The following is a 26,734-nucleotide window of genomic DNA, read 5'->3' as shown; positions in this document are numbered from 1 at the left end:
AATATAATAGGGCCTATGTCTAAAGGAATATTTATGCATAAATAGGGGCAGCTTGTTTACTTTGGAATTGGATGATCCTTTTTGTTGGCATCTATTTCAAATAGTTCCTGTAATTTGCAATAATATTTTCAAGTTTTTATCTAAAAACAAGAGTAAACTTCCATTTTCAATATTATTTCTACATCATTTACTTTCTAAATGTTTTTTTATCTACTTCTCATCCCTATTGGAGATTAAACAGTGTATTATACCCATTTTATAATAGTTGCTTGTAATTATTGAAAAGAAAAAAAGAGAATGGTTTGTAAATTTGTTTTCTTCAAATAGAGTTGATAAAAATTAAGGCATGATTGGTTTGTGATTATGAAAATTGTTTTTTGTTTTCAGAAAATTGAAAACTGAAAATAAAAAATTGTACAAATACTCTACTTAGTGCAGTTTTCTAAAAACTCAAGTTATAGATATATTTATTTTTAGATAACTATAAAATATTTTATCTGAAAACAATTTTATGATTTTTGAATTCCTGAAAAATGTTTTCAAAATTACAAATCAAGCAGACTCTTAATATTTCAAAAATTGTTGTTTCTTAGTTTTAGAGCTCTCTGAAAATTTTGGTTTTGGATTAGTGATTGTTTAGATAATTTTATTTTAAAAGGTAAAAAAAGAATAAACTGTTTTTTTATAGTTGTTTGAATATATATTTTTTTTTTTCGGAGAAATGAACAATTTGATGAACCTCTATTATCTCTATCCAACAAGAAATCTGGAGGTGAACCCTATAACAAATCTCCAAGTTAAAAGAATATTTAGGTCATCAAGCAAATTCTTTAAATAACAATTTACACCGACTTTTTCATACATTTCTTAAAACTACAATAATTTACATGGCTTTCCTCGTAACAAATATTTTCTCAAAAATACTCTCGAGGTTATATTATAATACAAATATTTCCTTATGTTTTTTTGGGATTTATTACTATTACTTTTAGTTAACGACAACATTAAAATTTTCCAAAACAAAAAAAGGTTGTTATTAGTATGTTTTTTTAGTTTTGTCAAATAAAAAAAGAAAAAAGAAAAATGAGACTTCCCGTTCCTGACAATGTGTTTGTGAAGGGTGATATAGGCATTTGAGCCAGAGGGGACAGATTTGTGTAAATATAAGAAAAGGCAAGGTGTTTTTTGTCATAGTGATTCTTATCAGATAAAAACAGGAAAGGTCCGCCAACCGAGCCGGCAGGGTCATCACTCCGGTGACGGAATTCCGAAACCAACCAATCCAATCCAAACACGTATCATATTGGCCCCCATCTTCCTCCACGTGTCCTACCCTTCTGTTCTCCTCCACCGACGCCGTCAAACCCCTCAGTTTTTCCCGTCAACCGATACAAACAAGTTTCTGTATCTATCCAATACCCTCCCCCCTCTATCTCTCTCAATTTTCTCTCTCTAGAATACCTCCCTCCGATCATTTTCCTCGCCATCAGATCGGCGATTTCCAACGCTCACCGGCGCAAGTTAGCTAACCCACCATGGAAGACGACGAAGAAATCCAGTCACAACCGTCGCCCGGTTCCGGATCTCCGGCGTCGCCGCCACCGAACGGGCGGATAACGGTGACGGTGGCCTCCGCACCTCCTCAAAACACCCTAACCCTCGCCCTCCCCATCCAGCAGCCGAGAACCACCGGCAACGGCGGCCGTGAAGATTGCTGGAGCGAAGGCGCCACGGCGGTGCTAATCGACGCCTGGGGCGAACGGTACGTGCAGCTCCGCCGAGGGAATCTGAAGCAGAAGCACTGGAAAGAAGTCGCTGATATAGTCAGCAGCCGAGAAGATTACACTAAGATCCCCAAAACTGACATCCAGTGCAAAAACCGAATCGACACGGTGAAGAAGAAGTACAAGCTCGAAAGATCCAAGATCGGCGCCACCGGTGGCGGCGGCGGCGGTGGCGGTCAGAGCAAGTGGCCTTTCTTCACTACCCTCGACCGATTAATCGGTCCGACGGCTAAGATCCCCACCCCTGGCGGTGCCGGTACATCATCAGCCACTCTAGTTCCACACCCCGGTGGCCCCAAAGTCCCAGTTGGAATCCCAATCCAATTTCAGCAGCAGAAGCAGAAGCAGAGGCCGAAGCAGAAACAACAGTTGCGCAGACGAGCAGCACCGGTGGATTCGGAATCAGATCCGGAACCTTCGCCGGAATCATCCGACGGTTTTCCGCCGGAGACATATCAGCCAAAGAGGGCCAGGGTTCAGAGAGAAGTGAATAACTTGAATTCGAGCTCAGTGCCTGGTGGGTCAAATCGAAGAAGGGATGGAGGGGAGAGAGAGAAGAATTGGGGGAATTCGGTGAGAGAACTGAGTCGGGCGATACTGAAATTCGGAGAGGCGTACGAGAACACGGAGAGCTCGAAGATGCAACAGATGGTGGAGATGGAGAAGCAGAGGTTGAAGTTTGCCAAAGAGTTGGAGTTGCAGAGAATGCAGTTCTACATGAAGACACAGTTGGAGCTTTCACAGCTGAAGCATAGGAGGGTTGAGAATGGTAATCATCATAACCATAATAATAACATAAACAACAACAATAATAGTAGTAATATTAATAATAATAATAGTGATAGCAGTAGTTAGATTGCAGTTTTAGAATGAATTTGATTGCGTTTTTTTTTTTTCTTTTGGTTTTAAATGGGTTAAATTAGATTAGACTATTGTGGGTGTTAAAAATACACCCATGTTGTAATGTTGGGAGATATTTGTGTCTTTAAATTTGGTAGTTTGTATGTCTTATCTATCTCTTTTCTTTCTTTGTCCTAATTTAAGTTCTTGTCAAATGCTCAATGTGAGAGTTATTCAATGCTGAACTGAATTTGTTTAATGTGCAGCCAAAAAAGGCCTCTTGCTATCCAAAGATGGATGAATTCTAAGAACAACTCTTATCTTTATATATATAGTGCATATACTTGTGTGCATATATGTATATGTAAATTGTGAGGGTCTAGATTTTATATAAGCCACCAGGACACAGAGAGATGTGTTTGACAGAGCTTATATATGCGTTAGATTGAACCTGAAGTAGATCAAGCTGAATTCTAAGCTGTGGTTTGCTTTTGGTGTTGATGTAACATACTTGTCCTAGGATGTCTGTTGTGCGTATCGATCATATATGCTTGAGTGATAAAATATGTTTATGTTGTTGCCTTTGACAGCACCAAATTGGTCAAACTCAACACTGATATGGTGCTTACAAGCATAAGCTTAGAATTAATTATTTTGCACTTCTTTTTAGTCCACGCTTTTTTAGAAGTTTATAATAAAATAAATATATGTACCAGAAAAATTGTAAATCCCTCTACAGGCAACACTAACCTGCACTTAGTTAAACCATCATGCAGGGATGGTTGTCTGTTCTACTTGAAAACTGGTAGATCAATCTAATCTAATCTAATTTCAGTTTTTTTTTAGTCTCGGAAAATGATTTTTAAACCTTGAACAGGACTTGGCATGGAGCTTTGATTGAGGTAATTGAAGCAATTTGAACCGAACGTGGATCGAGTAATTCAAGTTGAACTCACATTTTAACCCCAAGTTTTATACCCAATGGAAATTTTTGTACATTTTTCTTTCGTGTTTTTTTTTTTTTAATTTTTTTTTACATTTTTCTTCACCAGTCGTTTGTAATGGTTAATTAATGTCTTTTCTTTTGCAATTCTTTTTATTATTATTATTATTATTATTATATATTTATATAATGCTTTTTTGGTGGACTTGGATTGTTAACTCTGATCTAAAACTCTAGCTCGAGGACAAGGGAGTGGCCAGTGGGCCTCCCTTGTCCAATCAAGTTCTAATTAAAAAGTTGTTTGTTAAGGTTAATACTTCAGTACTACTTTAAATGGTAAAAACTCCATTAAGGTGTGAGAAAAATCCGGAGTTGATGCTCTGGCTGAAAGATATGTCCATTTGTCACTCTCAAGTCTCGCTTTCAGAACAGTTATCAGAATCTACCTACAGCTAACCCTCACAACTTCATCATGCAGTAGAATTTCTAAAATACCCTTTCATTTTGCAAAGTGGTCCATCCAAATTCCAACCAATCCACTGAGCCACCAATATGTTTGGTTTAATTGAGACCCAAATTTACAATTTTAGGGTCTTTCCAGGTGTCCTGTTCAATTTTTTTTTTTTTTGTTTTTTTTATTATTGTTAATAAATACGCCACTTTGCCCTACAAAAACTCAATCACCCCATTTACATGAGAGGTAAGGAAGATACCATTATACAAAATAACATGAAAATCAATTTAGATGATTAAAAGAATGTCTATTTCTCTTTTATTGTTATTCAAAACATTTTTCAGTTTTCAAAATAGGAAAATTATTTTTATCATCCAACGCTTTGTAACCACGACGTTTCAATTCATCTTATTAACTTCATCCAACAAGTAAAATTGGATAGCCATGACTGTTATACCACAATTTTTTTTCAGATTAAATCTTTTTTTTTTTCTTGGACTTATTGATATTAAATTACACACATACAAACATAACAATCCAATCTCAAACACTCAAAAATAATTAAAAATAAATTTAACATTACTCTTCTTGCTACAATAGTAATTTGCATCAAAGAGTTTTTTATTTACATAATTATTTTCAAACACTAGACAATTATTTCTAACCAGACGTGTACTATAATTCATTATTTTATTAAATTCACGCATTTGCAATAGAATTTTTCATCAATGAACCATTAGTTTAGTTGATATTATTCTCTTTTTTTCAAACAATAACGCCCAGTTTGGTTGGAGAGAATTGAAAGAAAAAGAAAAGAAAAGTCTTGGAGGGATATGCTGTATTGTGTTGGTATAAATCATTAAAGGAAAAGGAAAGAAACACACGAACTTGAAGGAATTAGGCAGAATAGTGGGTTTTGTTATCTTTCAAAAATACCAAGGGTCTTATAGTTTAGTAGTATTTTAATTACAGTATGAGTCTAGAAAGGAATAAAATGGGTGTGTGAGTGATGTGCATGAATTTCTTGTCAATGAAAAAAAAAAAAAAAGAGTTTAATAAAACATTTTTAATACTAATTTTACCCTTATTGTTGATATTTTTATAAAATACAAAACCTATGAAAAGGAGTATGATAGTAAATTCATTAAATAATGCTTTTTTCTTTATTTTTTCAAACCTTTTTAATCAACCAAACACAATAAATGATTAATACTATCATCTCATTTCTTTTTTTTCTTTACTAACTAACTAACTAGTGTTATTATTCGTTTTCTTTTTTATTATACTAAACATAGCATAAATGAAAAATTGCAGATACCTCGATAGCCGAGTAGGTTAGTGTGTCTGGTAAATTTTGGAATGCCAAACTTTGACTTTCTACACTTGCTTAATCTAACTTCTAACCCTTCTTGCTTTGTAAAAAAAAAAAAAAAAAAAGAAAAAAAAAGAAAGAGGGATAGGTGAAAAGTTAATACTCAATTTTTGTAGAGGTATGTGTGAGTATTTTTATCCAACCAAAAATAAATAAATAAAAAAAGGGTAATTTCTCATGAAGCTTGGAATTTGTTAGACAAACAAAATAACAAGAGGGGTATTACGGTAATTGCGGAACAGCTATTGTCAAGTATTCGTTTCTTAATTTTGCAACATAAACCTCTGGAAGTCTTTTCCTCCTAATTGAGATTGTTATAAGTGAAAAAAAAAAAAAAAAAAAATCTTGTCTGAAGCTTTCGAATATAGTGTGAGAGAGAGAAGACTGAGGAGTAATGCGAAAACCATTGGCGTCAGCTACCAGTCAATCCATTTTAGGGTTTTCGTGAATTCGAAAAAACCAAAAAGAGAAGAACAAAAGATAATAAAAGCATGAAAAAACCAAAATGCTGATTCGGATGTGAATTGAAATCGAACCATCCATTTCCGCAATCGAAGATCTCCACATTGATATCGCCAAAGTGAGTTTTGATTTCGACCATCATCTAACATTTCTCTCAAATTTGTACCTGAATTGCTAGTTTTGTTTTTTGTTTTTTGTGTTTTTTTTTCCAGCCATTCATTAGTTCTCTGTCACCGACACCCATTTTAGTTGCTAATTGCAAGTTGCTTTTCAGAATTTTTGGACTTAGTTGTAATGTATCCATTTGGCTTGGCATTTGAATATTATTTTCATGGATCAGATCCGAGGCATTATTGGGTTTTAACTAATCTGGTATGTCATTTATTCTGGTGCATAATAGTTCAATTTTAGGTGCAGTTCATTCAAAGGCAGGTGAAGAATTGAATTATGTAGCTTAACTTATGTCTTTATTTTGGTGTCAAATATGAATCAATGAAGAATTGGTTTTCTGATTTCCAATTAAGTTCTTCACCTTCTCCTTCATTCTTTATCTCTTTCAGTGATTTTTCTCAGAATTCGTATCTTTTTGGTATATGAAGGGAATTATTGTATTAGGTTCTAAATTAGTATTGAAGTTCTGAGGCTGAATTAATCAAGGATTTATAGGTTCTAGAATACTAAATGCGAAGAAGCAGAGTCATTTATATGACGGAGGTTGGGGAAGAGATGGTGTCAATATAATTGAAGGAAGATGAAATCCGACACCCCTCTTGATTATGCTGTATTTCAGCTATCGCCAAAGCGCTCGAGGTGGGGATAATCCATTGATGGGCTTTATGCTTTTAGGGGAAATTTTAATCAATCAGTTTTGATACTTATGTTTTACTTTCTTTTGGGCAGATGTGAATTGTTTGTTTCTAGTGATGGAAACACTGAGAAACTCGCATCAGGATTGGTGAATTCATTTGTGACTCATTTGAAGGTTGCCGAAGAACAGGTGGCTTTGGCAGTTAAGTCAATTAAGCTTGAAGTTGAAAGATGTAAAAATGCTGAAACATGGTTCACAAAAGGAACACTTGAGAGGTTATGCACATTGCCAACTGAAATATGACTTCAACTAACATATGAACTTTAACCTAATTAGGACTTCTTGTCACCAGGTTTTTGCTGTTTGTTAGTATGCCAGAGGTTTTGGAACTGGTCAATACATTTGATGCAGAGATGTCTCAATTAGAAGCAGCCCGGAGAATATATTCACAGGTACTAGGTCCAATAGCATTTATAGTTGTACCTATGTGACATATAATAATTGGGAAATAGCATTTATAGTTGTACCTATATGTCATATTCAATGGGAACGGAAGTTTTCTTTCTTTCTTTACTTTTCCTGCTTGTTTCTGTCTCTCTTCTCCTGAATTTGAAAAATTTAATCTCAGGAAGTGGGAGATAAGTTTCCTGGCACATTGGGTATGTTCTATTACCTATCATCTAGCTTCATTTAGTTATTCATAATCTTACATTGAATTGTTCTGAATATAACAATACACCCGGAGATCACATCTATGTTACTGCTTTTAATCCAGAATATGTTACATATGGCTCATGAAGTTCTCATGTCATTATGTACTTTCCCAACAGTAGGCCAAATATTATTGTATCCTAACTATGAAGTTGTTTTCAAACTTCTTTGAAGATCCAAGAAGTGTTAGTTCAGAACATATGAGATGTTTTTACTGGATTGAGACTGGCATAGTAGTATCTTCTGATTGGTTTCATGATTTTCATCCTTCAAATTTTTTTTTTATTTGAAAAGAGGAGTGTGTTGAAAACACTGTTAGTTCAGAACGTATGGGATGTTTTTACTGGATTGGGACTGGAATAGTAGTATCTTCTGATTGGTTTCATCCTGCAAAAAAAAATTATTTGAAAAGAGGAGTGTGTAGAAAACGTTGTTTTGTTTTTACTGGATTGGGACTGGAATAGTAGTATCTTCTGATTGATTTCATCCTGCAAAAATTTTTTGTTTGAAAAGAGAGTGTGTTGAAAACGCTGTTTTCTTATTCGTTTTTTTTTTTTTTTTGGTTATTAGTCCGTTATTTCTATGCTGGCCTTTTCCCATCTGGCTATTTCTAATATCAGTTATGTTATATTGGACTTCTGCATCTACTTCATTGTTCTTGGCTGTTCGGCATCTGAAACTCGATAATGATTATTAAATTGGGATTATCAGCATGTTCCTAGATTCTTGATGAGTGTGAGTTGTCTACCAGTACTTTGACACAATATTGGATACGTAATTTGCTCCAGGTGGGGACGGAGTTGGAGCAACTGCAGCAGCTGATTCAACAAAGTAGTACTAGCTCTCACTCTCTCTTACTGTACCTTTAATTTGCTTCAGGATTTGACAGATTTTGGTTGGTGGTCACTGTTTATTTTATTGTCTTGAAATTGGTAAATTCATATATGTATATATAAATATATGTTTATGGCAATAGTAGCTCGTCTATATTAGCTTACTTTGTTCCTCGTTGCCTTGTGGATGTTTTTGTCAGCTCATAACTGTCTTGTGCTGAACCTCCCCACATAAAGAATTCTTAGTTTATCATTGCAAGGAAAATGATTTAAGATGAGGCGTTCTCTTTTGTCCACATAAATGATTTGATCCGGTTGTGGAAGTTTATCCTTTGTTAAGTGATTAGTTGGGGATTTTTGTGAAACTAAAGGGCCATTATGTGGGCATCTAATTGAGCAGGCAGGAAGTTAGAAATTAGTTAAAAAATCCAGTTTTATGATATAACAATGTAGCATATCGAATAACCGTCACTGAACAGTGACAGTTTTGACCATGCCTCTTGATGAAACTGGAGAATTGATGTTCACAAGTTACAACTAGAGTCCAGTGCTGATCTTAATTGGTAGGAATAGCAATATTTTGATTCTTACCATGCTTTTTAATATCAAACAGAAATTATAAATGCCAAAGGGCCCCAGTGTGATGCAAAATAATATGCTGAATTGCCCAGTGTCTCAAAGCTGTTCCCTGACCTTTGTTTTTTCTTTTTCTCTTTTCACAGGAAGGAGCTTCTGAGAGCTATTGATGTACGGCTTGTTGCGGTTAGGCAGGACTTAATCACAGCTTGTTCTCGTGCAGCATCTGTTGGTTTCACCCCTGGCACAGTCTCAGAACTTCAACTGTTTGCAGATCAGTTTGGGGCCAGTCACCTCAAGTAAGAACTTTGGAACCCCTCATCTTCCTCCCTTTTTATTTACTCGTAACCATCTCTTTTTCTCAAACACAGACAGGAAAGGAAAAAAGAAAAAGAAAAAAAAGAAAGAAAAAGGATACAAACAGAAAAAAATAAACCCATTCTCTCTGTCTCTGAAGTGTTGTAAAGTTATATGTTTGCTATTGTGGTAAGATCGTCCTAATATCTGTAAAATAAGGAAAACATATTGCATGATAGGAGTCCTCTTTTGCTGCCGTATACTGTATGTGTTTGGTTTGAATTGGTTAGAGAAGCATGTAAGGGAAGTGAATGGAGAGAGTACTCTATGGACCAGTTACTTTTTTCACCAAATTAGAAACACAATGAGGATGCAGTGCAAAGCAATGGGCTCCATGGGAAATGCTTCATTTTCCCATGGGACCATATTTTGTGCTAAGGTGATGTTTACTAAGACAACTAGACAACTTACCAGCCCTTTCCCCAGTGACTAAGATTAGAGAAAAGCAATATAGAGGTAGATATTGGTACTGGTCATCCTTCTTTTGTTAAACCTGTTGCTCCTTTGTCTTGGCTCGGAGAAAACATCAGTCAAATGGCCAGGCTTATCAGTTTTCTGATCATCATCAATTCATTTTGTTGCCATTCTCTATTACAAACAAAATGAAGTTTTGAATTGAATCTTCTCTTATGGTTTTCTCTGACCAGTCTCAATTGTACATCTCTGTACTCAATGCACTAGTAACAACATGATAGTATCAGAGGTTTAGTCAAACTGTATCTGCATACAATATTCACTGCAGGGGCGATAACTTGATGATTGTGACATAGTTCCACTTTCTGTATTCAAATGGCTAGACCATGATCTATAACATTCTGAAATGGTATGTTATGACTGTGGTTTGATCAGATCACAGCCGATACTATAGAATCAATTGTGTAGGAAGCACTGAATGAGTTAGTGCTTAATTGGAAATCCATAATCAAGAAATATTTCTACTGGGTTTCTATTTTTATTTTTATTTTTTTGTCTTGGTTGCTAGCTTTTTTTTATTTATTATTTATTTTTTTTTATTTTTTTTTGGCCTTGGATATTCTTTCACCCCTGGCTGGGCTATCATTACAGTAGTTTTGGTTTGGGCTTGTATTCCATATTAGTTTGTCTCTGCTCTCTTGGTTTATGCTTGTACAAAATGAAAATGTTCTAACAATGCTCATTTGACTATTTTCTTGCATTTGAGGTTGCAACACTGATTACATGTCTATTATTTTATAGGGTAAAGTGCAAGAAACCCCCCTCAACTATACCCCCCTAAACTATGAGTTTGGTTAAGTTTTAGGGCAGAGAAGGTTTTTAAGGTAATATCCTATCTCCGGAAATATGCAAAGACTGTTTTAGCCCCTCAATAAAACGGTGCCGCATCAAGTCATCTCCTATCACAGAAATTTGTAAATCAACATCCTTAGTAAAACCACGCCGTTTTTGCTGTAAAATAGGTCAATAGGCCAATAAAATGTTGACAACACATTGCAAGGGATAAGGTTTGGTTGACCATACAGTCCAAATCTTTTATCGATTAAGAATGAAACCAAATCCGATCACACAGCAACCCACATCTTGCACCAAATCCGATCAACACCAATATATTCATATATTGGTTGTCGAAACTCAAAGACCCAAGTACTCACCTACAATTTCTACGTTTGTTCTCACCATCTAAGCATGCATGCCATCAATGGATTGGAGTGGGATGATTTGGTTATTGGCATGGCAGATGGTTGTATTTAAGGCCAAGAGAGAACTTTTCATAGAGAGAGAGAGAGAGAAGAGTGCTGGTGGAGACGCGATGGAGGTGGAGATGGCGGTGGAGAGAGAGAGAGAGGGTGCATCACCTCCTTGCCAATCTCAGAATTTTAGACCTCTTCAGTAATCGATTGACCGGCGCAATTCCCTCTGACATCAGCAAATTGAGTCACACTATAGTCAACTTCTCTGACAATCAAATCTCCAGCGTAATTCCCACTTCTTTCGTCAGCCTCATCCCTCATGTGTGTGTGTGTGTGTGTGTGTATACATACAGAGACAGTCGTACACCCTTCGCAAAATTGAAAGACTGAACGATAATATATATATATATATATAGACAAAGAGAGATAAGTGATTGAAAGGGAATCATGTAAGTTCGGTGAGAGATCGAGCAAGATGGCCTGAAAGATGCCTGAAAGGGAGCTGGGAATTTTTTTGGAAAGAGAAATAGGGCAACGTTGGTGGGTTTGGGTCTATACTAATAAAAATGGCAATATGGTCTTTAAGCTTCCAAGGGTTGTATGGTCATTTAATGAAAATTGGGTTGTCAGGTGACCGGCCAGTAGTCGGGATGGGTAAGTTGCAACCAAACACCTTAAGTTTAGGGGGTTTTTTTGCCACTTTAGAATTTCAAGGGGGGTTTTTGCTAATTGAGATATAATCAAATGGGGTTTAATGCACTTTACCCTATTTTATATTGCTATTTTCTTGAGAAATGTTGTAATAACCATGGTCCCATATGTTCGGTTCTTGATTTCATGTTGAACAAATTAAAAGATTGTGCTAAAATGGAGACAGCTATTGTTTGAAACTCTGAATGATTGATTAGGATGGAATCTGCTCATTTTTGTGTGGTTCTCAATTGTCATGATAATGAATGCATGGTAACATTTGAACTGTACAGCAAATGAAATTTTAGTGTATCATGAACTTCTTAGATGAAAATGAAAGAGAAAAGTGATATAGGGACTGGTTTTTTCCAGGCTGAAAGAATAAGTTTGCTTGATATGGTAAGCCATTATGGTTCCATGAATTATACTGCAAAACTGTACTGTAATATCTCTATGATTCACTGGAAATTCACCAGATCACGCATTAAAATAATAATCTATATCAGCATTGGTAACGCTGAGGCTGGACATCCTGGGAGTATCATGTCATCGCATAAATGTGGTCTTCTGACGGTAGAAACTGTAAAGTGGGTTGCGGAGTGAAAATTGCTTGGTAATCTGTCTAAATGGTGTTGTTTGATTGGATGGGAATACTACATCTGTAGTGATATAGTACCCGAGTACCCAATAATTTTGTCAGAGCCTCAGACGTAAAATCGTGAAAGTCTGGCACAACACCCATGATCTATTGATGGGTGACTCCTATTAAGCTTGCTAACATGAAGACTTATAAAGGTCTATGCTCCTTGTGTCTCCACATTACATGCCGCCTGATTTTGGCTATGAATTGTTTCTTAGGGAAAGAAAACCCCAGGCACGAGGCTCCTCCCATTGCGGGATCTGGGGAGGGTCTGATGACGTAGCCTTACCACTGCACGCATAGAGGCTGTTTCCTTGTTTTGAACCTGTGACCTTGTTTTGAACCCATGACCTCCAGGTCACAATAAAATAAATAATATTATATTAATGATTATTATTGTTATTATTGTACCAAATAAATAATAAAGATGGTTACACATTCTGTAACAGTATGGTTGGTATAACCAAAGGGCCTCTAGCCCAATGGTATGATCTCTCCTCCCCAAATGGGGAGGTTGAGAGTTCGAGTCCCACTTGGGACATGTTGTGGATATAATGGGTTTGTGTTTGCTTTAACTTTCCAACAAAAATAAATAAATGTTTGGTATAGCAGTTGCACTGGTGTTTTCCTGTTTTGATATTTGATCCCTTTGTATTATTTTGGTGCAGCGAAGCATGCAGAAAGTTCATATTGCTGTGCGAGAGACATCCGGACCTGATCAATTCATGGAAAGATGGAGCAGAAGATCGAACCTTCCGATCTTCATACTGGTCGGAAATGTCCATCAACGAATGCCACACCGAAGAACAACTTAGCGGGTTCCACCACTCCCAGCTCCACCACGAGAATAAGCACCCAACAATTCGAGAACTAGACACAATCCAAAAACAACAACAGCATCATCTCAAGCAACTAAAACCCTTCATCTGTCATCAGCCCAAGGCCTCCACTGTCCCCATCCTCATACAACATAGTAGGGAGTCGAGCATTGACAAAGATGATGGCAGCGGAAATGATTTGGCTGCTGAGAAGTTGAAGAAAGAAGAGAGCATTGAGACTGAGTCGTCTCAGACTTCTCAGCCTGCAAGGCAGCTTAGTGTGCAGGATCGAATCAGCTTATTTGAGAACAAACAGAAGGAGAATTCTGGTAGTGGTGGCAAGCCCCTCGTTGGGAGGTCTGTTGAACTCCGGAGGCTTTCTTCGGAGGTATCATCTACCCCTGCTGTCATCGAGAAGGCTGTGTTGAGGAGATGGAGTGGTGCCAGTGACATGAGTATTGATTTGCATGGTGAAAAGAAGGGAATTGAGAGTCCTCTCCGCACACCCTCATCTTCATCAGTTTCTCAGACCAAGTCTGATGACCGAAAGGGACTAAATGAAACAGCAACTTCTTCAAAGCCCAAGCTCAAGAATGTTACAGATAGAGTTGATGATAGTTGTTCAAAAGATCCAACTGATTCTCGGGCTAGGGCTGGAGTTACTTGTGGCAGAGAAGAGATTGGGACAAATGCTGTTGACCTGACAGTTTATTCTGTCAGCTCCGATGATGCTTTGGAGTCTGATAAGTTGGCCTCCACTTTGGGAAGAGTCAAGAATGATGTTTCGAAAGATCAAACACTTGGAAAGATTCAATTGAGGTCATCTTTGGCCAGGGCTGAGGATAACATTTTGAAGGATCAAGCAACTTCTGAAACCCTATTCAAATCTTTGCCTGGTGAGAGAACAGAGCTGTTTGGATTGATGGATCAAGGGAAGTACGGTGGTTCTATGGGCGATGGTGAGGAGCAAGGTAGAAAGGGGCGTTTAGCTTCCAAGACACAGATTGCTGGATCGGAAGACCTTGCTGTTCCTTTAACCCAGTTTGGATCTTTTGCAAGCAGGCAGAGTGACGTTAAATCTCCCACTGTATCTTATGATGCTCCACATAGTGAATTCATGGACAAAGTGGAAGACGTTGGATTGAGAGATCACTCAGTTTCTGTATCACGTTTTAGGAGCCCTCTGAGGACAGCAATGGACTATGGGCAGTTGGGTGGTGTCTCTGATCTAAAAACTCAGGAAGCCTCTGCCTCTCAGTTTAAAGGGACTGAGGATGATTCATTGGCATCTCTGCGCCAGAGGAGATCTTTAGCGGAAGTTAAGGAGGTTTCAAAGAAAGACTTCCCATCATCTGAGAAGCAACTGCATGATTCTAGACCACAAAGAATGAAGTTCAAGAAACAGGTTTCTTCCTCTGAACAGATAAAGAAGTCGCAAGGCAGGAGAGATGAAAGGTGTTCTGATTATGAAAATAGCAAGACACTCTACTCTGTTAAGATGGTTTCAGAGGGTCAGGGGGGCTTTGGTTCGATTCCAACGGCATCTTTACAGCAAGTTCGGAAGGTAAGGCATTTGAAAGGGAAACAGGAACTCAATGATGAACTGAAAATGAAGGCGAATGAGCTTGAAGACCTTTTTGCGGAACACAAACTTATGATTCCTGTTGATCTGTCCAGTTCTACACAGAGAACCAGTCCTTCTGAGATGCAGGTCGAACAGGCGGCATGTTTACCTTACAGAATCCCAGCAGTTGAGATCGCTCCTGAAGAGTTGCCTGGCAAGAACATAGTGGCTGATCCTGCTGGTAGTTCTAGAAATGGGGCCAAGTTCAATGCTAGTTCATTGATGAAAATGTTAGACAATCGGGACTATGGTGATGCTTTGAAGCAGAAATTTTCTGAGCTTGGTTTCTTGGATGATTCTAGAGGAAAATTTTATGGTCAATATATGCAGAAAAGAGATGCAAAACTAATGGAAGAATGGGATTTTAACAGGTCGGAGAAGGAAGTCAGGATGAAGGCCATGCAGGATAGCCTTGAGCTGAGTAGAGCTGAGATGAAGGCCAAGCTTTCAGGAACTGCAGATAGACAGGATTCACTTTTTTGCATTCGTCGACGGGCAGAAAGACTCAGATCCTTTAATACTCGGTCATTTATGCAGAGGGAGCAGGTATTTAGCATTTTAGTTATGTTATTTAGCAATAAGCACTGGTGATGACTGATACGATTAAATGCTTGTTTTAAAAGTTGAATATCAGAATTCCTGTTTTGTAATCTGCAACTTACTACGAAAAGGATTTTCTTTTGACAGCAGCTATTAGATTTTGTGAATTGTGAAGAGAAGGATCTATCTGCAGAACAGAAACCTTTTGTTCACGATATGTCTTTTGATGAGACATCTTTTGGGGATGATGCTTGTAGAAGCATCCAAAGTAAGAAGCTTTTACCCAATAGAAATTGGTCTTCATCCACCCCTCGCACCTCAGCAGCACCAGTTGCAAGATCAGCTGTCAAAGCTTCAAACTGCAGTTCTGGAAGGCAAAGAATGCGATCTGAAAATCCTCTTGCACAGTCAGTCCCCAACTTCTCTGACTTGAGAAAAGAAAACACCAAGCCTTCTTCTGGAGTTAGCAAATCAACAGCCCGCCCAAATTTTGGGAGGTATTCCTGTAGCAAAAACACCTGTGAAGATGTAGCACTTGTCAAGGAAGAGAAACAACAGTGGTTGCAATCATTGAGAAAAGGTTTTGCAAGTCCTGCTGAGTTCAAGGACGCTTCCCCTATGAACTCTGAAAGCATTGCTTTGACACCATTAAAATTTGATAAAGAGCAATTTGAACAAAACCTCTACCACAAATTTACAGATAGTGTGGAGTCCAAGCCTTTTCTTGGGAATAATACTGGTATAGGTCATGGTGATGGAGCTGGCATTGCCAAGCTTCGGGCTTCATTGGCATCTAAGCCCATAAATCATGAAGAAGTATCTGATGTGTTGGCCTTTGAGCCAGAAGATTTTGTGGATGTGGTCAAAGATGAGGATGAGCTTGAAACCATGACAACTGACAATAATATCATGGATAACAGAATACCCAGATCGAGCCAGGAATCTTCCAAGTTGTTCAATTCTGAGTTTGAAAATGGTGGTGTCCTGAGATTTTTTTCTCAGGTGGATCGTTCTTTGGTGGCTGGATTGCCTGCCGCTGTGCCTTCCCCTTTCCACTCTTTTTGGTCCAAACAGGATTCACCAGGGGAAAGTCCTATGTCATGGAATGCACACATTCCTTATTCATTTTCTTATCTACACGAGACCTCTGATATTGGTGCTTTTGCAGACTCTCCAATTGGGAGCCCTGTATCTGGGAATTCACTCTCTTAATCAGACACAAGCTGATGCAGCCAGAATGAGGAAGAAATGGGGAAGTGCTCAGTAACCTATTCTTGTTGCTAATTTATCCCATAATCAGTTCCGCAAGGATATGACAGAAGGATTTAAGCGGCTACCAAAATTTGGAATGAAATCTTGTGGCAGAGAGAGTTTGGTTGACTGGATTTCTGCTACAACTTCTGGAGGAGATGATGATACTGAAGATGGATGAGATCACTCCAATCAATCATCAAGATCTAAGGTAATCAAGAATAGGATTTTCCCAGGGGCATCCTTCTGATGATAGCTGCAGTGAAAGCGAGTTATTCAGTGAGCAAGGTGACCTTATGTTCGTATTTTGTTAATTTTCAATATTATTCGCGGAAATTTGACTACATACTTAGATAAAATCAAGGTTTGAGCATCATTCTTTTGACTGAAACTTCTGCACCAAAAACATTGCCTGCTTTGAGCTTATAGTCTTATTGAATTTAAAACACATCAAGGGGAGATCTTGCAGCAAGTAATGAGGCTGCTATTGCTGCCTCTTTCTGGCAAGACAAAGCAGGAATTCCGAGGGGGTAATGTCTGAAGATGGAACAGCTAGGTAGGAGTTCCTGTGAGCCTGTTCAGTGGGGAGGTTTGGTTGGTGGTTTGGGATGCTGAGGAAAATAGAGCAGATGGCGTCAATAGTTTGGGATATCTAGGTGGTGGTGATGGTGTCTAAACTATCAGATTGACTACTATTGACTTCGTCCGTCAAAGAAGTTTCTATTGTGTTCCAGAATCAGGAGAAAAGTGGTCTGGAGTTTCTTTTCTGATGATTGACAGATGGTCGTTTAGGGTTGGCTGCTCTGGGGTGCTAACACATTAGAAGTGGATCTGTATTATTGGCTTGACAATATACTTTTGGCGTTCCTTGTTTAGATCATTTGGGAGAAGCATGTACGTGTTTTGCCAAGGTGGTGCTTGATTTGTGTAAGCACAGAGAAGGCCAGATTGGTGCTTTTTCAGGGAAGAGGATCCCAGAGATGATCCTCATTGCCAATGATGTCAACTACTGCAGAACCTTGTTGGTAGATGTATCTATGACAGTTTGTGCCACCACCATTTGGTCATCTGCCTGCCAATAAGGAAGATGATGGAAGGTGAGACAGAGGCTGATACGTAGGCGATTGGGCTGGACCAAATCTCGTGTTAATCTCGTGTTAACAGTAAATTAGTTGCGTGATGAGCCTTTGAAGCTAATTGAGGAGAAAAACAGGAAGGAGTGGGCAGCTATAATGGGCTTTCACCCTCTGAAAGCATGTGTTGCCAAAGTTAAAGCAAAGTAGGTTGGCTTCCTCGGATGTTTTGTGTATGAGAGGATGTGTCTTAGTAAACTCCAGGGAGAGAACTAGAGGCTTGGATTTGGCCTGGTTTTGCATAGTGTCTGTAGATTAATCCCGAATGTGCTTGAGCTGTTAGTGGTAAAGAGCAGGCAGGCAGTCTTGCAACTTGAAAAGTAGGCAGTTATAAGCATCTTGGTAATGCTTGCTTTGAGGATGCTCACCTGAAATATCTAGTGGAGACAAAATGTAATTTTTTTAGAGAGAATTTCATGATTCACTAATAACAGTAATTTACTGATGCCATTGTTAAATTATTAAGCTTCACTTTGATGGAATGATTTGAAATGGATTTATATCAATTATTCGGAGGATTATAGAACAAATTTGGAGCAAGTAATTTAGGTTTAAGTTTTAACAATATGTATTTATTGATTTGAGAGCCTTATGTGTATGAATCTTAAATAAATACTGGATTGGCAAGGATTTTAACTACATAATGATTGCAATAAGATATGTTTTCCTACCTTTAATCTAGTAAATCCTTGCGATTTGGAATCCTACTTCAATAAACAAATTTTTGTCTTGAGTTCAAATCCATTTTTCCTTTCCAAACTCCTAGTATTTTGTCAATTTCTTTTGTCTTTGTAACTCCAAATTACTTCCTGTTGTAGCATTTTGTTAGCGTAAACATGTTTGATTGATTACTTACACACAACTTAGCTTAAAAAAAAAAAAAAAAAAAAAAAAAAAAAAAAAAAAAAAAGAAAAACAACCGTACACAGAACTTGGGCCTGGTTGAAGGTCCTTTTGAATTAAGTGGGCCCACTCTCTGTTTTGGTATAAAAGTTATCCATTGTTCTTGAATAGTTCCCCTCTCTCTTTCTCTCTCTCCATCGTTATCTCAATTAGGGAAAGGGAGGGGAGAGAAAGAAGAGCTCCACTCTGTATGCATGCCATATGTGTCAACCTTGTGTCATTTAAGAATTAAAAAAAGAAGACAAAAACAATTTTATAAAATGTGTTGTCTTCAATTTGTTGACCTTCTCTAAGGAGTTCCCTACTTGCCGTTTGGAAGTTCGGTCAAGGAACTATCCCATATAAGGGGACGTATAATTATATAAACTAACCATTTTATTGTTGATAGCTTAAATAAACTGATTAGCTTTAAGCCTAAGACATACACACACACACACACACACATATAGAGAGAGGAGGGTTTGGCTTGTATAGTGAAGAAACTATCCCTTGGGCGACACAAGGAATCAACTATAGCTTGATGGCTTAAATGAACTTATTGGATGCAACATGTATGATACATTCTGTTTTTCACATGTTTACTATTCTGAACCTTACAATGTCACAAAAAATATACTTCAATAAACATACTATTCTTTCTTTATTATGAAGCATTTACCCAATAAATTAATTACTCTGAATCACATAATGCCAATCATTTGCGCACTCAATTCGCCGGGCTATTCTTTATTATGAAGCATTTACCCAATAAATTAATTACTCTGAATCACACAATGCACTCTCAATTCGCCGGCATTAACGACAGCCGGCCTATCACAAAAACAGATACATATGATTGACAACTGACAACACCACCCTTCCAACCTGCTTGCTTTGGTATCATATAAACTAACTTATTCCAAAATTTTGTGATGTTAATGACGGTGTAAGCTAAATATGTTCATGAACATCCACAGCTCACACTAATGGGATGATCATTCTTTTTTTTGTCACATGATAGCTATGAGTTATAGACTGAATTGTTTAATCTAAAACTATATATTACACCAAGAAAATGTTGTAACAAAGACACGAGGAAAAGTCTGATATTCTTAGGGCCGTGTTTTGTACATTAGTCCAACCAAGTTATACTACTAAACAGACGGATTGATCAAAGTACATTGACTCCTAAACTAAGCTAGACTCTTATGACAAACTACTCATGACTCAGTTTCAATTCTGTTCATGACATATTCATCCTTTTAGTCCTTTCTCTTCATACCCTTTACCTCTCTTTCATACACTACCATTCATGGCCGAATTCTCCTTTGAAACAGATCACTCTGTCTCTGCCAGGCGTCGCCACCCTACACCTAGCTCTCGCTACAATTCTCACTCTTTCACTGCATCCAGCTCCCACTATCCCACTCCAGGTAGGCTATGGAACCTTACTCCGGCTAATCCATTTGCCTCCGGGGATGATAAGTCGTGGAAAGGCGAGCTTTCATGGCAGTTTGAGCCAACAGGGTGGCGTGACAGTCGCGACCTAGGTGCAGTACTTAGCCCGTGGGTGGTGGCCACACCGGCATCAAATGGTGGCGTATTCAGGCGGTCAGCTAATGACTATTACCTTTCGCGTACTTCTGGCTATGATGTGGTGCCTTCGGAGAGGCTTGAACTCCGGAGCTATGTTGCTAGAGATGGTGAAAGCTCGGTTCTTGGAAGAAGTTATGCTTCTGGTGCATTTAGTACCAAGTCCCATCATAAGATTTCAAGCTTGGCAACTGCTAAGGAGGGGACTAGTGGTGGACATGGAGGTCCTTTAGCTCAGAAGGATGATCTTAGTTTTACTGATTATGAGGACGATGATGATGATGGGGATGGTAGGGATGGTGCTCATGGTCATCATCATAATCGTCATCATGGGATGATGCATGATCATGGTGGGCATTATGAGAAACATGGCCACCATGTTGATGGTGGTAGGGAATTAAGCAGCCATCACTATAGGGGTGATGATGGTTACGACGACATGGATCGGGAGTCTGATGAAGAAGATGACGTGGATGATGGAGTGGCACCTAAGCCACTTGGACTTTTCAGCTTATTCAAGTATTCAACAAAGTTGGATATGGTTCTTGTGTTATTTGGTTGTTTGGGAGCTCTGATAAATGGAGGGTCTCTTCCTTGGTACTCTTTTTTTTTTGGTAACTTTGTGGACAAAATTGCTAGGGACACTGACAACACCAAGATGATGAATGATGTGCAAAAGGTATGATTTGTATTGTTGGTATCTTTGCAGGAAGAATACATTGATACATTATATGATTTTGGAGTCCATAGACTATAATTTTTGTATGGCTTTTCTTGTTCTGTTGACTAGAGGATTTGATTTTTTTTTAAGACTGTCAATGATTTAGCAAATAATTATTTGAAGTCTGTAATGTGCTTGTATTAATAATAATAATAATAATAATAGTGATGTGTAATTACTACTGCTTTTGACTCATATATAAAATTTGTTGGCATATGATGTTCAGATATGTCTGTTTATGGCTGGATTATCAGCAATTGTGGTGGTTGGAGCATACATGGGTAAGTAGAAGTCTCTCTCGCTCTCTCTCATGGAGTCTATCAAATTTTAATCTAGAGGGAAATTTGTTAATCACATTGATGGGATCATTGGATTGGCAGAGATTACTTGTTGGAGAATGGTGGGGGAGCGATCAGCTCATCGAATAAGAACAAAGTACCTGCGAGCAGTTCTGAGACAGGATATCAGCTTTTTCGACACAGAAATTAGTACCAGCGATATCATGCATGGAATTTCAAGTGATGTTGCACAAATCCAAGAAGTGATGGGGGAAAAGGTTAATCTTAATAGTAATTTTTTTATTATTATTATTAATTTTTTTTTTATCTGATCCTTTAGGTAGGTTGTAGTTTAGTTCATGATAATATGAGTTTACCCCCAAATGAAAATATTGAGGAAAACAACTTCAAGGAATAATTTATTTGGAACAAGTCTAGAATTTCTTATAGATGACTAGGGTGCGCATTTAAAAACAAAGGCAAAATTTTCATTAGTGTAACTTCAGATAAATACTTCTTTATCAACCTTACGAACAGATCTATCTTCTAGTTTCTCCAAGAATTCTACTTTTAGGAATTTTATTGTCAGTGACATTACTTTTCTATTACTAAATCTGAACAAAATCCCATTATGTGCTTTGGTTCTGGTCATTTTCTTTCCTGTAGTTACTTCAAACTTCCAAATTACATTATATACTTCTAGTCATTTTCTTCATAAGGAGGGCCAAGTGATACATTAATTTGCACGGATCGTTTATATTAATTGTCTAATATATATTTTTTTCAAATTGCAGATGGCACACTTCGTTCATCACATATTTACCTTCATCTGTGGTTATGTGGTTGGTTTTCAAAGGTCATGGAAGGTTTCTCTGGCAGTTCTTGCAGTCACCCCACTAACCATGTTCTGTGGTCTTGCTTATAAGGCTGTATATGTTGGCCTAACTGCAAAAGAGGAGGTGAGAGGCAAATAATAGCCAACTATAGAAACTCATATAAATTTTTAGTTAATTTATTTTCCCTAATTTCCTGAAAAAAAAAAAATTGTTTTGTTTTAAAGGTCTCTTATCGGAGAGCTGGTGGAATTGCAGAGCAAGCCATAAGTGCAATTAGAACTGTATTTTCTTTTGTGGCAGAGGATCATTTAGCTGCAAGATATGGTGAATTGTTGGAGAAATCGGCGCCCTTTGGGGCGAAGATTGGCTTCGCCAAGGGTGCAGGGATGGGAGTTATATATCTGGTTACTTATTCCACATGGGCATTGGCTTTCTGGTACGGATCAATCTTGGTTGCCAAGAAAGACATCACTGGAGGTGCAGCCATTGCTTGTTTCTTTGGTGTCAATGTAGGAGGGAGGTAATGAACTCTCTCTCTCTCTCTCTCTATATGTGTGTGTGTGTGTGTGTGTGTATATATATATATATTTATATATATCACATGCAAGTTAGAAAAGAAAGAGTTTTGTGGAACAAGCGAAACAACGATTTGAAAATGATTTCTCATGTCACTGAGGTGCCATGGAGACCAAAAGAACAGGAGATTGAATGTGCTTAGAGATTGCTATGACTAATTTAACAAGCCAGAATTAGAAATACTGTTGGTTGAAGGGAACACCTTCCATCAAATTTTCATACATATTGAGTTAAATATTGATCTTTATTAATATTAGTTGATTAGTGAAGAATGAAAAAATGTATACAATTTCTGCAGGGGCTTGGCATTGTCACTATCATATTTTGCTCAATTCACACAAGGAACTGTAGCAGCTAGCCGAGTGTTTGAAATTATAGATAGAGTTCCAGAGATTGATCCCTACAGTCCTGAGGGGAGGAGGCTCTCTAGTGTACGTGGAAAGATCATGTTAAAAAATGTAACTTTTGCTTACCCTTCTCGTCCAACTCTTCCGATTCTTCGCTCTCTCAATCTTGTAGTTCCATCTGGAAAGACACTTGCATTGGTTGGTGCCAGTGGAGGTGGCAAGTCCACCATTTTTGCTCTTATAGAGAGATTCTATGATCCTACCAATGGTAAGCATATTATATTTCTAAGGTGATAATATCATGCAGGGATGGTTAAAAGAGATCAACGGTCAAAATGGCTTCAGTCCATTGATGTTAGTTGGAGTATTCTCAGATGGGTATTCATATAATTCCTGATTTGGTTAAGTTTCAAATTATTTTGGCAGGATCGATCACATTGGATGGTCACGATTTAAGGACACTGCAAATTAAGTGGCTGAGAAGTCAGATAGGTGTGGTGAGTCAGGAACCAGTTCTCTTTGCCTCCTCCATACTAGAAAATGTGATGATGGGAAAGGAGAATTCCACAAGGAAAGAGGCCACTGCTGCTTGCGTTGCTGCCAGTGCCCACAACTTCATCAGTGGTCTTCCACAAGGCTATGATACTCAGGTACATATAATACACACAAATGAGAAACTGTCTATGCATGAATTGCACATAGCATCCACATATCCATGTCTGATCACTTGACTCACCCCTTCTGGGCAGGTTGGAGACAAAGGAACCCAACTCTCAGGTGGTCAGAAACAGAGAATTGCTCTGGCTCGAGCCATGATTAAAGATCCTACGATCCTTCTGTTAGATGAGCCCACTAGTGCCCTGGACCCCGAGTCTGAGTCCATGGTCCAGCAGGCCATTGACAAGATATCTATTGGCAGAACCACCATTGTCATTGCCCATAGGCTAGCAACAGTAAGAAATGCTCACACAATTGCAGTTCTTGACTGCGGCTCTGTTGTTGAGATTGGGGACCATCACCAGCTCATGAAAAATGCTGGGGCTTACTATGAACTTGTCAAGCTCGCTTCAGAAGCAGTTTCAAAGCCTGTACCAAAGCAAATGGATAGTAAAAGGGATGCCGAGTTCTCCGTGTATGAGAAATCAGTTAATGATGTCTATGAAATCTCACGGTCAAAGTACTTAAAATCAATGCAAGAAAGTTATGAAGTGGAGGAGGAAGAACAAAAAGGAGCAAAGCAGAAGAAATTTAGACTTCAAGAGGTATGGAAGTTGCAGAGACCAGAGCTAGCCATGCTGCTAATAGGATTACTCTTGGGTATGCTAGCAGGTGCAATTCTCTCCATCTTTCCTCTAGTTTTAGGCCAAGCACTTAAAGTCTACTTCTACCCAGATGCATCAAAGATGAAAAGGGAAGTTGGGTACCTCTGCTTGGCACTGGTTGGCCTTGGCCTTGGGTGCACAATATCCATGACAGGCCAACAAGGTTTCTGCGGTTGGGCAGGGACAAGGCTCACAAAGAGGGTTAGAGATTTCTTATTCCAAGCTATACTAAAACAAGAACCAGGTTGGTTTGATTTCGACGAGAATTCCACTGGAGTACTAGTATCAAGGCTCTCAATTGATTGCATCAGTTTCCGGTCAGTTCTTGGTGATCGGTTCTCAGTCTTACTGATGGGATTGAGCTCTGCTGCTGTTGGTCTTGGTGTGTCATTTCTTCTCGAATGGAGACTAACCCTCTTGGCCACTGCTCTCACTCCCTTCACACTTGGTGCAAGCTATTTCAGCCTGATCATTAACATTGGGCCTAAATTGGATAACTCTTCTTATGCCAAAGCTAGCAATATAGCTGCAGGTGCAGTATCAAATATAAGGACAGTGATGACACTTTCAACTCAGCAACAGATAGTTCATTCCTTTGATCGAGCTCTATCCGAGCCACAGAAAACATCGGTTAGAAGGTCACAAGTTCTTGGGCTAGCCCTTGGATTCTCTCAAGGTGCAATGTATGGAGCTTATACTCTAATGCTCTGGTTTGGAGCCTACCTTGTAAAACTAGACAAGACAAATTTTGGGGATGTATACAAGATATTTCTAATACTTGTCCTGAGCTCATTCTCTGTTGGACAACTAGCTGGCCTTGCACCAGATACTTCCATGGCCCCATCTGCTATACCTGCTGTTTTTGATATCATTAATCGTAGACCATCGATAAGCAATGATCAACAGAAAGGTAGGAAGATTGACAGGTCGAAGCAATTTGATATCGAGTTCAAGATGGTAACATTTGCATATCCATCTAGGCCTGAGGTGATTGTTTTGAGGGACTTCAGTCTGAAGGTCAAAGGTGGGAGCAGGGTGGCCCTGGTAGGAGGAAGTGGTTCTGGAAAATCAACTGTGGTATGGATGATACAGAGGTTTTATGATCCAATAAGAGGGAAGGTACTCATGGGAGGGGTGGATTTGAAGGAGCTTAATGTGAAGTGGCTGAGAAGGCAAATAGCTTTGGTGGGTCAAGAGCCTGCACTGTTTGCTGGGAGCATAAGGGAGAATATTGCATTTGGAAATCCGAATGCTTCTTGGAGTGAGATTGAAGAAGCTGCAAAGGAAGCTTACATTCACAAGTTCATTAGTGGCCTCCCTCAGGGCTATGAAACACAGGTATGTCTAATGAGTTGGAAGTATAGAAACTCCATTTCAATTCATATGAATCCTTAGCTTTTAGGCAATACCAAACAAATTGAAGGCCATAATCACATAAATTACATACCCAACTTTAGACATTATTTGCATAAAGTGACTACTCTCACCACCAACATGCCTCCTTAGTCATTGAATTAAGAGAAGCCTGTCAATGCAATATTTGAGATGGTACGTTCAAGGTGAGAGCGTCTCATGATAGACTTTAATAGTATCCCAAGGCTTTATGGGCATGTCATCCTTCGAGTGGCACTAATCCTGATTGGGTAGTTGTCAGTCATAACTGTCCAAAGCATTTCTCTTATCCTGATTGTTGCTTCTTTCATTATCATTAATAGGTTGGTGAGAGTGGGGCCCAACTATCGGGTGGCCAAAAACAAAGGATCGCGATTGCAAGGGCAATACTGAAGAAATCAAGTGTGCTACTCCTAGATGAAGCTAGCAGTGCCTTGGACTTGGAATCAGAGCAGCACGTCCAGAATGCACTGGGGAAGATTTCCAAGCGGGCCACCACTATTGTGGTGGCCCACCGGCTTTCAACGATCAGAAAAGCTGACCTCATAGCGGTTGTTAGGGATGGTGCAGTGGCGGAGTATGGAAGCCATGATACACTCATGGCTTCCCATCTTGATGGCATCTATGCTAGTCTGGTCCGTTCAGAAACAGAAGCAAATGCTTTTTCTTGAGTGATTGCCTGGTATGTACATACATGTATGTGGAGATTTGCAGCTCAATTTTGTTAAACATTGAGTGAATGTAAATAACCCACCATCTTATGGGTTTCATTTTAGCCAACTTAATGTAGTGTGCTCAAATTCAAAACAACTCGATAAGCCACATTGAAGTTTAATTTCTACTCAAAAGTTGTAGTTCTCGACTCCATGGAACATTTGTTTTGAAGTGAATGCTAAGTTTGTTAATCAAACTAAACTTTTGTGTAAATATCAAGCAAATAGGGACCCGTTATAGTATGCAAAGGTCCTTTCTTTTGTGCTTCAAAGGCATCATTCCCCTTCGTTTTTAGTCATAATTTGCACGATTGAGTTACAATGGCTTTAACCACTTTAAGTTGATTAAGAAGTAAAAATTTTGAGTACTAATATTGGAAGAATGGACTGCGAGTAAAACTTTGTCATGGCCAATATGAACTGATATTGAAAGGATATCTTGTTCATTTTATTTTATTTTATTTTAATTTTTTGGGTATGAAGCGACTATTCACACCTAGTAGGTGGTCAATCTCTCCATTTGAGAATTAGAGGAGATACCATTGAATTAGAGTCTTTGGTACGTAGGTTG

General features: G+C 38.4%; 3 protein-coding genes across 4 annotated transcripts; all 3 read left to right on the top strand.

Moving 5' to 3' along the window:
* Positions 1-1,042: 1,042 nt before the first annotated feature.
* On the top strand, positions 1,043-3,772 carry LOC132283135 (trihelix transcription factor ASIL2). Of its 2 annotated transcripts, none has more exons than XM_059785041.1 (2): positions 1,043-2,553; positions 2,891-3,494. In XM_059785041.1, the coding sequence occupies exons 1-2, from the start codon at positions 1,536-1,538 to the stop codon at positions 2,923-2,925; spliced, it is 1,053 nt and encodes a 350-aa protein (XP_059641024.1). In that variant the 5' UTR covers positions 1,043-1,535; the 3' UTR covers positions 2,926-3,494. The 2 variants fall into 2 exon arrangements, with proteins under 2 accessions (XP_059641024.1, XP_059641025.1); XM_059785042.1 differs by lacking the exon at positions 2,891-3,494 and adding an exon at positions 3,502-3,772 and having other exon boundaries at positions 1,046-2,553.
* A 1,898-nt stretch (positions 3,773-5,670) lies between these two features.
* Positions 5,671-18,422, top strand: LOC132285099 (uncharacterized). Its single transcript, XM_059787262.1, has 9 exons — positions 5,671-5,973; positions 6,522-6,665; positions 6,756-6,938; positions 7,016-7,115; positions 7,292-7,322; positions 8,163-8,205; positions 8,930-9,082; positions 12,806-15,125; positions 15,267-18,422. Exons 2-9 carry the CDS (start codon positions 6,607-6,609, stop codon positions 16,329-16,331), a joined length of 3,954 nt encoding a protein of 1,317 aa, XP_059643245.1. The 5' UTR covers positions 5,671-5,973; positions 6,522-6,606; the 3' UTR covers positions 16,332-18,422.
* A 1,275-nt stretch (positions 18,423-19,697) lies between these two features.
* Positions 19,698-26,121, top strand: LOC132281712 (ABC transporter B family member 19-like). Its single transcript, XM_059783387.1, has 9 exons — positions 19,698-20,657; positions 20,926-20,980; positions 21,080-21,255; positions 21,772-21,936; positions 22,038-22,333; positions 22,688-23,004; positions 23,163-23,386; positions 23,486-25,396; positions 25,774-26,121. Exons 1-9 carry the CDS (start codon positions 19,698-19,700, stop codon positions 26,119-26,121), a joined length of 4,452 nt encoding a protein of 1,483 aa, XP_059639370.1.
* Positions 26,122-26,734: the final 613 nt, after the last annotated feature.

Source organism: Cornus florida, unplaced genomic scaffold (genome assembly GCF_030987335.1).
Source record: "Cornus florida cultivar Cherokee Brave unplaced genomic scaffold, ASM3098733v1 CherokeeBrave_3.0.0_Hap2_Chr11, whole genome shotgun sequence".
Taxonomy (NCBI): Eukaryota; Viridiplantae; Streptophyta; class Magnoliopsida; order Cornales; family Cornaceae; genus Cornus; species Cornus florida.
This window is presented reverse-complemented; position numbering and strand designations above follow the sequence as displayed.